General features: G+C 39.5%; 2 protein-coding genes across 2 annotated transcripts; both read left to right on the plus strand.

The window, feature by feature from the left end:
- The first annotated feature begins 120 nt into the window (after positions 1–120).
- LOC119555025 lies at positions 121–921 on the plus strand. Its single transcript, XM_037866171.1, has 2 exons — positions 121–669; positions 726–921. The coding sequence occupies exons 1-2, from the start codon at positions 149–151 to the stop codon at positions 874–876; spliced, it is 672 nt and encodes a 223-aa protein (XP_037722099.1). The 5' UTR covers positions 121–148; the 3' UTR covers positions 877–921.
- Positions 922–1182: 261 nt separating this feature from the next.
- LOC119555024 lies at positions 1183–2180 on the plus strand. The gene is made up of 2 exons (XM_037866170.1): positions 1183–1732; positions 1820–2180. The coding sequence occupies exons 1-2, from the start codon at positions 1203–1205 to the stop codon at positions 1983–1985; spliced, it is 696 nt and encodes a 231-aa protein (XP_037722098.1). The 5' UTR covers positions 1183–1202; the 3' UTR covers positions 1986–2180.
- Positions 2181–16168: the final 13988 nt, after the last annotated feature.

The raw sequence follows: 16168 nt of genomic DNA on the forward strand, positions 1-16168 counted from the left end.
CAGCCTTACATAACTTTAATTGCTTTTAAAAAGGCCTTAATTTCAAGAGATTGTCAAAAAGATTAATTTAGATTTTGTACTTGGATAAGATAAACCAGACCTGATAAGTTTGCTTGCAGGGACTCTTTTAATTCAGTGTCATTTAAAAATGCTCCGCTTACTGATCTTTCTGGGAATTGGAGTCCTCGGCTGCCAAGCGGACTGCAATGTGTGCTCTGCGTCTTCTGAAGTGGCCTGCGTATCATTAAGAGAGTTCCGATTCTGTTCCTCCGCAGCCGTGCCCATTGGATCTGTGTTCTCCTGTCCCAAGGGATTCTACTGTACGGGCAACTCCATTGTTTGTAGCAAAAATGCAACCTTTGCCGCATGTACTGGATGCAATACATGTAGTTTAGACCACCGATTTGCCTGTACTAGTCGAAATACTTATTCCTTGTGCCTGGAAAACGAAACGCCAATTTCGTCGATTTGCGGCACTTGTTTTGGGGATTACGTTTGTAATGTTGAAAACCCAAATATTTGCGGAAGTCCAAGTTTGTGGGAAGCCTCCTGCTATGGATCGGATCCGGAAACCTGTGCAACTGTTGATAGTGCAAAGGAATATTGTAGCTCTTTAAGACGGTCCGGGCGATTTCCTTACGTGGAAGAGTCATCTATTTCCCTTAAAAGGTAAGATACAAGAAATTAAAAATATACCTGAAAGTTAAACTACGTCTTGTCCTCAGGTATGTTTACTGTTATTTTTACGGAAAAATTTTCTATGGAAAAGTATACTCATGTCCCGGGTCCACCTACTTCGATAGCTCTATCCAAGCTTGCACCACCCAAAAGGATCCTACATCGTATGTAACTTTCAACGACAAATTACTACTTTAAACAGGAACATGTAATATAACTGAAATAAAGAAGATGCATTATTAAGAAAAGTGTATACCTTACAATTACCCTTATAAGATTTTTAGGGGAACAACAATTTCTGACTAAAGCGTTTCCTTCATTTGTATAACCAGGCATTACATGTGGATTGAATTACTACCTTATTTTGCTAAACTGTATCTTGATCACGTGAATAAAGTGCAGGAAACAATATAAGAATAGATTTTCGCCAAGATTACCGAACAGATAGTACTGCACTGGGATAAGATAAGACCGACTGGATAAATTCGGATGCAGGCTTTCTACTTCCTCAGTTCCATTTAAAGATGCTACGCCTACTGATCTTCCTGGGAGTGAGTATCGTGGGCTGCCGGGCAGTCTGCAATGAGTGCAATGCGAATTATGTCTCTTGCATCTCGGATACCGAGTTCCAATTCTGCTCCACCGGCACCGCTCCGCAACCCGTAGGAAACCTGTACACCTGCCCCACGGGATATTACTGTACAGAGGGCACACCTGTTTGCAGCTCCTTGGAATCCTCTAGAGCTTGTCCTGGGTGCAATGTTTGTAGCGATGATAAACGCTTTGCCTGCACCAGTCGGAACACTTTCGCTCTATGTCTAGGGGAATCTACCCCCAGTACGTCGATTGGAGGAAGTTGCGGTACGGACTTGGTATGCAGCTTGTCCAACGATAAAATATGCGGTAGTCCAGCCACAAATTTAGTGACCTGTTCCACATCGGGCTCAGGAACCTGTGGATCCACGACCATTTCGAATGCCACGGAATTTTGTGAATCCATAAAGCAAATAGGAAAATTTCCCTATGGCAGGGTAACTTCCACCACCTGTAGGCAGTGAGTTAATTTATTTAAATATATTCTAAAATATATCTTGGTTCCTAAATGCTATAATTTTCTCATACAAACCCTTTTTTCCCCCAGATATGTAAACTGTTATGTTTCTGCTGGCGTATATTATGGAAACGTGTACACCTGCCCTGGAAAGACCTATTTTGATAGTACCTCCAAGCTTTGCACCACCCAAACGCAGGCCAGGTGCTCGGATACTGTATCTTGTTTGACACTAAACAACCGATTGTTGATCTAATGTTAAGATTTTACGGGCCTAGAATATCTTTATTGTGGTAATTATCACATGGCAAGGGAATCTTAATCAAATAAAATGGGTGTATAACGAAAGCAAAGGTGTTACTGTCAAAATATATAACTAGTGATTATAAATGTTTAATAAGTTTTGTATATTAATGTAGAAAAACTGATAAAAACATATTTTTGGCCACAATTTCGATATTTTCTCAATTAAATTCACAAACTCCAACCATTTTCGACTATCAAATTTCCATTCAAAATCACCCTTCCTTTTCAACTCATCAACAGGACATAATAAACAAAGTGCAACTTAAATCGATTTTTCCCGCCATTCAATTTGCGTGTATTTTTTTCTACCGACGCTTCACATCCAATCCACGTATACAGGCCACACGGTGGTCTATGGCTTTTATGACGTATACGCCACGTTGGCACTTGCACCTTGAAACTTTTGCTGGCCTCGCAGCCACAAGTTTTGGAGAGAACTCGCATACAATTATGAAGTGTGCCCAGTGGCTTTAACGTCGAAACTTTTCAGAGTTTTTTCCCTACACTTTTTCCCAGCACATGCCATAAAAAATCTCTGCCAGACATTCGCTGATTTTTTTCGGTCCTCGTCCCTCGACTTTCCCTGTGGGTTTGATGTGGGTCAGTTGCATGGCCACATGGGTCGCAAAAGTTTGTGGCCTGGTGGCATGCCACCGAAAATTCAATTCGATCCCAAGGCTGGACCACAAAAGTTTTCATTCAGTGTTTTCGGTTTCAATGGTTTCGATTTCACACGCCCCTAAGCCCGGCTCCCCTCCCGACCTTTTCCTCTCCCTTTCCCCCAGCCAAAATTCAACCAAAACACGCACATAGTTTCTGATGTGGCTACGTGCACAATGTGCAATTGATTGGCGAGGGGGATGTGCAGGAATTCCGGGGCCATATGTAGAGGTGACTTGCACACTTTGATGGACACGGTTGCCGCAAATTTCTGCGGTCCACTAAGGCAATTCCCTGGGGTTCCTCAAAAGCGAAACCGCAAACTGAGTGAAATTTCGAGAGGTATATATTTAATTTTAGGCCTAGCCACGTAGCTATATCCGCGCAAAGCTATATATCTCTGGCCAGGGTGATAATCTCGCTGTAGGCGGTGGATTTCTTTAGCTTCCTAAACGTTTTCGTTTAGATTTATGACGCTAGGGCATATATATGTACCTAGATACACACGCAAATTATAGAATCACTTAGGCAAAAGCCTCGATGACTAAAGATTATGAATAGCTTTGGAAAACAATATTTTTCTGCGGAATTTGTAGACCCCAAACGGGTGAGTTATTATTTTTTGTTTTTTATGGATACAATAGGCTATTTTGCGCTGAAATACTCTTTATATGCGATCATAATATGTTTTCCAAACAGAGAAAAAATAATAATAATAACTGGGGACTTTTACCATATAATAATATTAGATAATTCTTTATAGTTTTATAAAAAACAAAGTTCTTAAAGCCCTGTTTCAGCCTTGACTGAATCTCCTAAAAACTTTCCGCCATTTTCTAGACAAATACAGGGTTTCGGGGGCTTTTAGTTGGGTTTTAACTTTTATTTTCACCGAAAACTTTTGTCCCAAAACCGTCAGATAATGCATTTTTCATCAGCTATGTAATCATAGTGCTCACGTTCTGTTGGCATATGTGTCACACCAAGCAGTACCCATATTTTCCAACCGCGAGATAACTTTTGTTGTTCTTGCGACTCATCAACGTCAAGAATCCACAGACCCGGTGACGTCGTCATCGTCCCCATCCCATCTCGTCATAGTTATCCACGGTGGCGTCAAGTATAATGGGACTGCACTTAGGCCAGATGAATTCATTAATTATTTTCCCTAATAGAATGAGAAAACGAGGAAGTCTTACTAGACTAATTAAATTGTATGGACGGAGGCCCTGAAACCGTTGGGCGCCGAATTCGCTGAATGCACAGCTCGAACTTAAAGCCCTGTTGGGTAAAAGTCTTGAGTGGCAGCCACTCGAGGCGTCCTTTCACCTGTCGCCGGCTTTGTGTTTGCCAAGCAGCCTGTTTCCAGAGCTCTACGCGATTCGGTGTTAGCCGGGTTCAAAAGCCGGCTTTAATGCAGCCAAGTTGGCGAAGCGAGGCCTCGAACCGCCTTCGAGGCATCTGGAGCGTGCTTAGTCGGCGGCGACATATCATCGCATCTGAATGCGGTTCCCCCGGACGGCTTAAAGCGCCAGATATACAGATACGGCCATATACCACTGAGCCATCCACCATCCAGAAATAAGGCCAACTGCAAATGGGCTTTAAATAGCAGAGAGCACCCGCTGTTTGCCCTGTTCGTGCACATATCTGCGAATGCACTGAACAAAAAGTACACAGAAAAATTTTAATTCTATTAAATATAAAATATTTAAAGCACCATTTCATATTTTAATAATGTGTAGTTTCTTATAAAATGTATAATTTAGAAATGGTTATATATTATTGATAACTTAGAAGTTGTAAGTTGTGTGAGCAATATGCAAATTATTCTTTTTTAATTGAAGTTTTCTTAGCTTGATTTTAAATATATTTTAGTGAAGAAGGTCTGGCCCCATTTTCGCTCAGTGTTTATGTATTTGTATATCATCTTGTGAGCTTCTGTGTGTGCGTTTGAGCAACTATTTTCCTTATTAGAATGTTGGCTTATTTTATATTCCCCTCTCAGCGCTGTTTCTGCCGTTGCCGCTGGCTCTCTCGGCTTTTAATTAAAGTTCTATTTTCATCTGTTGTTTCGGCTCGTCGGTTGAAACTGCAGCATGGCGCCTATGAGGCCTATACCCCCTGCCAACCACCAAGCACCACCCAACCACCACCTAAACGCCACCCAAGCACCACCCAACCCACAGATAGTACCGCCCACCTGCGGCGATGCCGCTGGCGACTGCAATTAATTTATTTCGTTTCTCAGTTCTGTTGAGCAGGTTGCCTATTACTTTGTTTATCCATTAATTTCGGGTTAATTGGCTGTAGTGCCAAATATATCGAACTCTAGTTTTGTTTATTTTGCTTTCGACGGATGAGAAACTCTAGAAACAGATATAGTTTTTGGAAAGCACTCAGCAGTATTAGTTTGCTCTGAAATTATGCTAGTTCTAAAAAAAGAATATTTAGTGGTGGGTAACCCTGAAGCTTTCTTGTCTTGAAAACATATCTTGGATAAGCAACAGACATACTGTGTTTATGCGATGCCGAATTCACGCTTTCATTTCGCGATTTCAGCCGATTCGTGTGTGCATAAACGCCATTTCGTGAATTCGGCAACACACGAAAGTTGACTATGAATTCAACCTCAAAGCGTGAATTGGTGACAATTAAACTCCGGTAACTCTATATAATTATCGGAGTTGCCACATCGATATAAATACATAAAAGCACCTTACATTTAACAAATTATTTGTTCATTTAGTGCCAATGAAAACTAGTTTTCATCTTTTATTTTGTCGGTAAAAAGATGTTATACTGGCTTGCACATACTTTATCTTTAATACTAGCAAGTTTATTTCATGCGAATCGAGAAAAAATAATCGGTTTAATAATCGCTAACACCTTTTTCCACCTGTCCGGCACCTCTGTCAGCTGAGATTGATAGAATGCATGAATTCGGCGGTGTCGCATAAACAGGAGCAAATTTTATTTCACGCTTTTAAGAAATCATGAAACCCTTAGCATAAACATAGTAACAGTCATTCACTGACTGTACTTTAAAGAATACGAAATTTGCAATGCTTTTAAGGTCTTACCACCTCTCATTTAGTGTTTAAACTTTATAAAACTTCATCCGGTTCACCTGCAGATGTAGTCCCCCCAAAATATTTAAAAATCGCTTTAAGTTCAAAGAACCGTTAAAACCGTAACAAACTTGGCCCCTAAACGTGACTCGCAATTATAAATATGCTAAAGTGCGCAAAACCGCTCGATAGTTAATCCTGTCCCGCCGAAAACAAGAATAACAAGAGCACGTAAACACGAAAACAACAACATGTCGGAACCCCACCCTTACAACCCACACAGGTTGACAGTTCAAGTACACGAGCTTGTCGAACAATTTTGACACAGCCATGCGATGAGGTCAACAGGGCCGCAGCCCACACGCCCATGCATTATTATATAATGCGGCATTGCAGCGACCCGACCGCAGATGTTGCCACCCACAACAATGCCGGAGAACTGGATGAATGGGCGCTGTTGGGTGGAAAACAGTGATGGCAAGGGTACTAGATAATTTCGAAAAACTGGGACAATAAGACCACTATCTCTAAGATTAAGGATAATAATCTAATATAAATTATTAAAGTATTACGAGCATTACAAAAGGGTACAACATAATTTGAAAGAATTAGGTACAAGAAAACCACTACCTCTAAGAAGGATAATCCATTATTTTTAGTACTAAAATAAATGTTCATGATATTCTTTGTAAAGGTGAATGGATGGTTCAAAATAATTGGATCAAATACCTCGGTATATAGTGTTTTGAAGAAAAAGATTATATATGTTTTCCAGTTTTACTAAAAAATGTTCATGATTTAATTTGTAAAGATGAATGGATGGTTCAGAATGAATATATTAGATAATTTGGTATATACTGTTTTGAAGGAGAAGATGATATATGTTTTTCAGATTACAACACTTGATTTTAGGGAAAGATAACGATTCCAAATACGTTTTTAAAATATGTCAAAAAAAAGTATATCTTACGAGATAGACAACAGAGGTTTTTATAAGTACCTTTAAGGTACCCCAAGTTCACAGCCAAGTATATCATCACTGGTGCCGTGAAGGACGCCTGCCAGAATGCCTGGCATGTGGGGTCGTGCAGGAAGGATGGATAGGAAGGATAGGTGAAGGACAAGCCAGGGATTCCGGGAGATAGGAGGCGGAAGACCTGCATAATGAAGCGCAGTGGCAAATGCGTCACATGCCGTGAGCTGTGAACTATGTGCCGGCAAAAGGAACTGTCAGCAGCCGGGATGACAGACGGCCACAGTCGTCTCTTTTGACCTGTCCCGAACTGTCAGGGCCTCCACCGTGTGGGCCTTCATTTATGAACTTGCCAACACATTCATAAATATTTTATGCAAATTTAAGTAAATCCCTTAAAAATGGGCTTTATTGAAATCAGTTTAACTGATGGATTTTCACATTGCAAATGAAATGTAAATACAACTGATGGTAAGTTTGATTGTCAGCGGTAAGCAAATATTTCAATGAATCATATTCTGTTTATGGTGGCGAAAAACTTTAATCTGCTTTAAAAGCGTTTTAAAATATTGTCAACGGCTTAATCGAACCATTTGCACAATTTATCTGGTGGTGGAATTAAGATATCTTAGTCACATAACAGAAGGCTGGCTGAAATGTCAATTTATAAACTGCTTCATGTTCAATATTATGTATGTTTTATTTTACTTATATGTGGGTTTTTAAAGGCAATAGGGAATGTTCAAAAAAAAGCTCAATTTGCAAACTTACTTGAATAATATCATTAAAGTGCGTGTGCTAATCGCCATTAGCTATATCGTTATTTTGTTCTTTTTTTGGTGATTGTCCCAAATGACCAAATAAAATGTGCGTGGCACGACTGTCCAACGAGCTGTGATTAGCCAACAAATGCAGGTCAACTCTTAATTATTCAAGTCCATTAGCTTTTTATGCATTTAATGTGTTGTTTGATGCAAATTTATTTGCTTGCAATTTGTTTTGCTTTTTATGAACAGATTTGTTGGCCATTCAAAGTTTGCCATAATAAAGAATTGGTTAACTTTATTGAGTGGCAAATTTTTTACTGAAGCCATTAATTAAGTTAAAGCCAGGCTGAACAATTTAAATTTTTGAATGAAACCTCATCTGAGCAAAAGTTAATTAGAGCCTCATAGAAAAAAATGACAAATTTAAATAAATTAATTGAATAGCCTACGTAGCCACGTACAAAACTTTCAACTAGCATTCATTTAAGTTGAGTGCGTTGTGTAAGTGATCTTCATTTCCACCGAAACACCCATCCTCATCATCAATTAAAATAGATTGCAATAGCCCATGCAAATGACTGTAATTTACCCAGTGGAGTCGGCTGCTCCAGCCGAGAGAATCTCCTCCTTTTATGGCCTTCCAACCAGTCAAAGCTCAATGGCAGGCGGGCATTAATAACGCACGATAGCCGTTTGAAGAATGCGGAACCCAGATGGCTGACGGAGCATCTGACCATCCATAAATCAGCCGAGCGGTGTGGGAACAAAATGGATGCTCATCCATCGCTAATTGCCGCCGGCAACGACAATTGTCGCAGCCAATTGCCGATTGACATGTGCAAATTGTAAGTAAATTATTTTATAAAAGTCAAACATTGTGACGGCCGCTATCGAAACGAGCACTTATCCGATGTATAAGTCTTATCTATTGGGTTGACTTGGTTGGGCCCACACAACGCCAAATCTGTGGCAGCAACGTGGGTATATTTATATCCCCTTTTGCCACTTCTAAATCTTTGTGCAGAGAAAGAAAAAATATGTGTTTGAAAAAATAAATATTATTATATAATTTTTTCGTAATTCCAATAGTTTTCAGAATGGGACCCAAAAACGGCACTTCTGCGTTCCATAACTTTAGTACTTGGATCCCGATTTTGACGTGGGATACCTCTATGAGTTTGTGGTTAAATTCTCTAATACTCTACACTAAAATATTTTTTTTAAGGGAGGGTCCATACTTTAACCCATTTTCATGTTCAATTTTTCGAATTTCCAATGGCTTTCAGAATGGGTCACAAAAACTGTACTTCTAAATTGCATAACTTGAGTAATTGGATTCCGATTTAGACGTGCGATACCTCTATGAGTTTGTGGTTGAATTCTCCAATATGCTACATAAAAGTTTATCTATTTTATGAGGGTCGAAATTGCGGCCGATTTTCATGTTCGATTTTTCCGTAATTCCAATGGTTTTCAGAATGGGACCCCAAAAACGGCACTTCTATGTTCCATAACTTTGGTAATTGGATCCCGATTGTGACGTGGGATACCTCTATGGGTTTGTGGTTGAATTCTCTCATATTCTACATCAAAGTTGTTATATTTTATGATGGTCGAAATTTTGGCCCATTTTCATGTTCGATTTTTCGTAGTTCCAATGGTTTTCAGAATGGGACCCCAAAAAACGGCACTTCTAAGTTCCATAACTTTATTAATTGGATCCCGATTTCGACGTGGGATACCTCTATAAGTTTGTGGTTGCATTCTCTAATATTCTACATAATAGTTTTTCTATTCTATGAGGGTCGAAATTTTGGCCGATTTTCATGTTTAATTTTTTCGTAATTCCAATGGTTTTCAGAATGGGACCCCAAAAACGGTACTTTTATGTTCCATAACTTTAGTAATTGGATCCCAATTTTGACGTGGGATACCTCTATGAATTTGTGGTTAAATTCTCAAATATTCTACATAAATTTCCATTTGATAAGACTCAAAATCGTAATCTATTTTCATGTTTGACTTTTCCGTTTTCAGAATGGGAACCCAAAACTGCACTTTTAGATTCCATAACTTGAGTTATATGAAACTGCTCTCTGTGTATCCCAAGCAGTTTATATAAATTCTATTCGCGTGTGGATTTCAGTTGATAAATCATGTGGCAATAGCCGAGAGTGGGCAGCGTTCGCTGGTGTCCCCACTGCAATAATTTGCAGCTTTTCAGCTTTCCATTGCACAACTGCCTTCGGGGGTGGGGGGCTGGTCGGAAAGTGGGTGGGGTGGGTCACTTGCCGCCGGCAAATAGAGCCATTAAGTGGCCTGTGAGAGTGGGCTACTTTCGCCGTTCACTGCGATACTTTCATTAGTCAAATAGCCGGACACTCAGACGCTCTTGAGGGCGGCCAATTGGCCTCCTCGGAGTTCCGCCTGCTGGCCAGTGGGTCACTCAGTTACTCAGATACTCAGTTACCCGGTTATTCGGTCACCCAGTCGGTAACCTCTCCATCCGCCGATGCGGACTCCCATTTAATTTTATGCTGCGTGCGTAGGAAATGCGCTTAAATTGCCGCTAATTGCAATTTGCTGCGAAAATTGCAATGCAATGAGCACGAATTAAATTAAAACGCCGCCGCACCGCAAATATATATAATTTGTTCGCCGGTCTCCATTTTTGATCAGCATTTGTTTGTTTGCCGAGCTCTCAATCAGAAACGGTCAAATACCTATTGGCCGGCAAAATATTTAATCAATGTAAATGGCATTTGCCCCGCCTCCTTCCACTCAATCGACCGACTGTCGCCTTTTCTGATGGCGGTGGCGCCTCGTTTAATGACTATTATTGTCATGGGGTATACGTAATAAATATACTGGTGCAGGTTAATATTTGCACCGAAGTGGGAGAGCAAACAGTCCTCGTATAGCAATTAATTTAATATGTAATTTAATATGTAATTTTTTGCTATAAAATGTGGCATAAAAAATATTTTCAGTATCACGCGGCATATTTTAATGGACTGTTTACTTAATTTAATCAATTTGTCATATGTTTATTTGGTTCTTTTTAAATGTGGAATCATAATTTTAATTTTAAATGCCATTGCGCACCTTTTTTTTAAAAAAGTATTTACACATAACTGAGGAATATTGAATAATAAAAAAATAATATAAAATATTGGTAAACTCTTAAACTAGGTAATGTTTTTTTAATTTGAATTATGCATGCCCATAATATTTAATCTTTAATTTATGTTATGAACTAGAACTTAATAGCTTTAATAAAGTGTTAGTTAATTTGCAAGAGTGCAGCACCTGCCAGGTTTATTATTTCCAGTCATGAACAACATATGCCTTGCATAACGTGAGGCAATTAAATGCAATTTGTAGCGCGACTCATCTGCCAGGTCATAAATTAAGTATCCAAGTATCTGGGATGTTTTCCACTTGGCCTCAATCATTTATCACTTGCATCGCTATGCTATGTCTATGTCTCCCATTGGGATTGAGGCAGTTGATTGTCGCCGTTTGTTGACTCAGTCGCAGTGACTGACGTCATGGCCATCATTTGGGAATCCTCTTTCGCAGTGACGCAGCTGCAATTGCATTCGGTTGGCGCCAGTGGAAGTCCCAAGGTTGTGCGCCAGCCATTTGGTCACCGTTTTCGGGCTGCCACCGCCACCCATTTGTTAGCCCCCGTTTAGACGACCTTGCCCCGAGCGCCAGCAAAATGGGCAACAGTGCCAAATATCGATTGAGGCTGCGTAATGCATTTTTCAGGGCACCAATCTCCTAGGTGGTCTGCTGGCCTAAAGCTAAAGCGGATCAAGGTCGTTGGTTCAAATGACTCACTTCATTGTGAAATCGTTGGGGATGGTCATCCATGTACAGTGGTCGGCATAAGTATTTTGACAAAACAAAAGTTAAATATACTCATAATTTGAACTTACTTCGTGTAAACTATAGGCATCAATGGAAAGGTAATTTCAATGCCGTTTGAATGATACAATGCATTTCTTTACCCATTCAGTATTTATTGAAAAGGACGAATTTGTGTAAATCAACTTTTAAATTTTTTTTAAAAACTTTTTTCCTCGACTTGAAAACTTAAATTTTTTGATGCAAAAAGTTTCTTCAAACAAAAATAATAGTAACTGCAAAAAGAATTTTTCAAAAATCATTTTCCTTATATTTTTTATGATTTTTTGAAGGTGACAATGTCGGAAAAAATTTGTATGAAAAAGAGAAAAATATGGCTCAAATGCCTGTTTTTAAGCATTTTCAAAAATTCATAAAAAATATAAGAAAAATGATTTTTGAAAAATTCTTTTTGCAGTTACTATTATTTTTGTTTGAAGAAACTTTTTGCATCAAAAAATTTAAGTTTTCAAGTCGTGGAAAATAGTTTTTAAAAAAAATTTAAAACTTGATTTACACAAATTCGTCCTTTTCAATAAATACTGAATGGGTAAAGAAATGCATTGTATCATTCAAACGGCATTGAAATTACCTTTCCATTGATGCCTATAGTTTACAAGAAGTAAATTCAAGTTATGAGTATACTTAACTTTTGTTTTGTCAAAATACATATGCCGACCAGTGTAAATAAAATCAAAGTTAATGTATGAGAAAACATCCTTAATTTTATGAATTATTAAATCAAAATACAAATTTCTATTAATATTAAAGAACAACTGGTTTTTAAATGGTATAAAGTCCGTTAAAAGCACATAAAACAGAAGTTCCCAAATATTATTCCTTAATTTCTTGAGCTGGGTCTTAGTAAATATCTTTAGATCTGTATTTGCCACTAAATACTCCATAAACTTTATGAGTGACCAAGAAATTTATTTTCAATCGTTTTTAATAATAACATTTTAAATTCCTTGACTTTAATAGATGATTACTTTTAAAGATATTTGGCTAGACATGTGCCACTAGAGATACTCTGGGAAACGGTCCCAAAATGATACCCAAATTCCGTTCCACTTGTGGCCGCCCGATGCTCCCCAACAAATCAGATTCCTTCACTGACCCTGTTCATCTGGATCTGTAATTTCGTGGTCATTTAGCTGGTGTTCGATGGACCGCCAGAGGATTGCGGTTGCATCCCCCGCATCGGGGAATCGGCATCGGCATTTGCGTTCTGATTATGTTGTTGCCTTTGATGTAACAACACCGCCATTGTTTCGGTTAATTAAAATTTGTGGTTGCCGCATGCATGCCGTTGGCTGGGTGTGCGAATTTCACTAAATTAGTGCGGACTTGGTTCGGCTTTTGGTTCTGGTTTTTGGTTCTGACTGTTGCCGTTGCCGTTGCCATTGCCTTAAATATTTAATATGCAGAGCTCCGATGCGGACGGGCATGAAATTGCCGCACTTGAAGCAGCCTGGTCCTGGAGTTTGCAATTCGGAGTCTGTAGCCGAGCTGGGCAAGAAGTTATCTGCATTCCAGCAGAACCAGTTTGCCCGCCTCATCCCCATCCTCATCCACATCCTCATCCTCAATCCCCCATCTTCCATTTCGATGCAGGCGCGGTGATTCATGCGCCATCCACCAGACTCAACAGCGTCCGATTTGGCCGTCTTTGTTGTGCCTCGCTTTATTTTACTTTGGCTTTTCATTGTCGCGAATCTCGCGGATTCCCACGCCGCAGGAAAAAGCTAGAACAACGGGGCGTATACGTAATCAGGCTAGGGTCGTTAGCCAGTTGGCCGGCCCCAAAAACTTTTCGCATTTTCCAGCCACGCATGCCAATCTTTTCATGACAAACTTCACTGGCCATCATCCAGCTCGGGATTCTTCCCCCCAGCTGGAGCCTCAGTACGCAAAAATCTTGTTAAGCTCAAAGCCCCTTTTGCTGCCACCGATGATGGCAACTATTAAACTTGTTTCCTGCTTTATTTTGCAAAAAAAAAGCTGGGAGAGCCGAGGAATTTCATAGAATTTATGGCACTCTCTTCGTAGGGATCGCAAACTTTTCCAGCAAAGTAACAGCTGAAAGTTATTCGTATCTTTTTCGGCAGCTTCGACAGACTTAGTGAAAACTCTGAAGGATTTTCGCTTTTTCCAAGCGAAAGTTAATCCAAAGTTATGTTTAGTTTTTGGGGTAGTAGGACAATTATTTAGTTGCTTAATATTTGCCTCAGTAAATTCTTGTTCATTTATTGGTGAGAAAACTTGTTAGTTTGAAAAACTTTTTTATTCACCTGATGGAATTGTTTTGATCATATTTTTTCTATAGCTATTGTGAGGGACTAAACAATGTGCACGCAGATATATGGCATCTGATAAGAAGCGATTTATAAATTTGTATGACATTCCAGGCTTTATCTTAAGCAACAACACTTTCGGGGGATAAGATTCGCATCGGGTATACAAATATTCCATCAACATAATGTGGTTCAACAAATTTTGAGCAGGCCAACCTCCTGCGAAGTCAAAGGCGATGGGTTCCGCGATAAGAACCAGCGACACACGACAATGGCAATACCAAGACCCCAAATCGGCATAAATAAAAACCCCAAAGATTTGTGTCTTATGGATAATGTTTGAGCTACTACACACACAGAGTGGAAAGTGAGGACTTTTGGCTGGAACCCTTTTCGGCCACATCAACTTTCACGCGTTCTTTTCGAAGACAATGTTATCATAGGCCCATATTTGTGCAGGATCCAGAGGGCAGGAGCTGGGATGCCGCATAAGAAGAACGCAAAACTCGTATTTAAAAAAGGCCGGGGGAAAAAAAATGTTTAGGTACCAAAATGAAAGAAAACGAGCCACAGAAATTCCAGGCCAAAGAGGCCGCCGCCCAGGCTCAGATACATTTACACAGACACAGATACAGATGCGATTGTATTGGGGGAGCTCTTCATGCGCAGACGCGCAGGCAGAAGTTGCACGAATTCGCGAAATTGGCCACCGCAGCAGAAAGCAGAAGCAAAAGCAGCAAAATCACCGGGAGCCACGGATCTCGGGATACATATTGAATTTCATGGATTGCCATTGCCATTGGCTGCTGACCTTTCCCCAAAAACGAAACGAAAAACCAAACCCTTTGCCCCCAGATCAGTTAGTTCGCTGAGTTATTAAACAACTAAAGCGAATGCGAGCGCACTCTGCTCAACTTAATTACGGGCGAGCTGGGTAGCAATGTAAATTGCCCGGACGCCTGTCGTTTATTTATAGAAAATAATGAATTGAACAGGTGAGATCGGGCCGATGATAAGCATAGAAATTCCAGCATACCCGCACACACACGGTCCGCCGACCAACAAAAAGCGGGACCAGCAAAAACAAAATAAAGCCCGACCGAAGGAAGCTCGACTGCAGTTGCGAGTTGAGTTGGCATTGCGAAATCGGATGGCGAATGGCGAACTGCGAACTGCAAACTGCAAACTGCGAGCCGGGCAAAAAGCAGAAAGCAATCCAATTTACTGATTTATTTCTTATTTTACTTTGACTATGCAGCAGCAGCAGCAGAAACAGAAACCACAACGGAGGCAGTCACGGCAGCGGCTTCTGAGCCTCGAACTCGGCTTCGCATTCAGCCCCACACTGGGAAAAATAATCAAAGATAACAGTTTTAGGTAAATAAAATCATTTTAGAAGATACTTTAAGGCAGACCAATTTTATTCGAATTTATACGGCGTATTTGAATTTTTTTGGGAAACTTCAATCCAAAAAATCGGATTCTATTTAGAAATATAGTTAAACAGTATCTAAAGACCATAGAAAATCTATTCGATATCTTAAAGCCTTCATAAATCAAAGTGTCACCTGCCACCAAAAAAGTGTGACTGTATATCAAAATAATTTCTTCTGAAAAAATTGGTAAGTTTATAAGTTTTATTATTAAAAATACGTTAAAACGAATAAATAAAATCAGTTAAAATAACTTTTTTTTAGCTCATCTAAAAATATTATAAATATTATAAAGTGCTAACCAATTTGGGTGATTTTTGTTTGCTGTGCATCTGGAGCTTCAGTGTCAGATCCACTACTCAGTCGGTTCTCCTCGACCGATGTAGTTAGTGGGCTCTGCTTGGCTTCGCTTTGATCTTGATGCTGGGCTGCGACGCCTGACAACGATGACGAGGCACAGCCCCCGATCCCGCTCCCCCTCCCCCTTTCCCACCCCCTCCCGCCACCACCATCATCACCATCTACATCTGCCAGCCTCAGTCAATACAAAAGGCAAGACAAAAAGAAGTCCAGAAAGGCAGCGGAAAAAATGCAGAAAGGGAAATCCTTGTTGGCTCGAAGAATACTTAAATACCCTATCCGTGTTAAAAATTAAAATTAAATTTCATAAGCACTTTTAAGTTTCTTAAAGTTATAGCTAAATATTTTGTAGTGACTTTTAGAATGCATGATATTAATGATGATATATATAATGATGATTATAAAATATGGAAAATAAATTAAGCTAAGAAATACATTATGTTCATAGACGAAAATAAACATTTAATAAACAATAGGAATAGTTATGTATATTTTAAATAATTATTTATAATAATTTGATATAATATTTTAATATAAATGCATTTTTTTAATAATATATTCTTCCAGGCTATTTAAGGAAAATATCAACCCGAAAATATCGGAGGAGTACAAAGAACGGGGAAGAGGAAGGGAATACCGCGCGGTATTGGGGCAAGGCAAGAA

Source organism: Drosophila subpulchrella, chromosome 3L (genome assembly GCF_014743375.2).
Source record: "Drosophila subpulchrella strain 33 F10 #4 breed RU33 chromosome 3L, RU_Dsub_v1.1 Primary Assembly, whole genome shotgun sequence".
NCBI classification, from domain to species: Eukaryota; Metazoa; Arthropoda; class Insecta; order Diptera; family Drosophilidae; genus Drosophila; species Drosophila subpulchrella.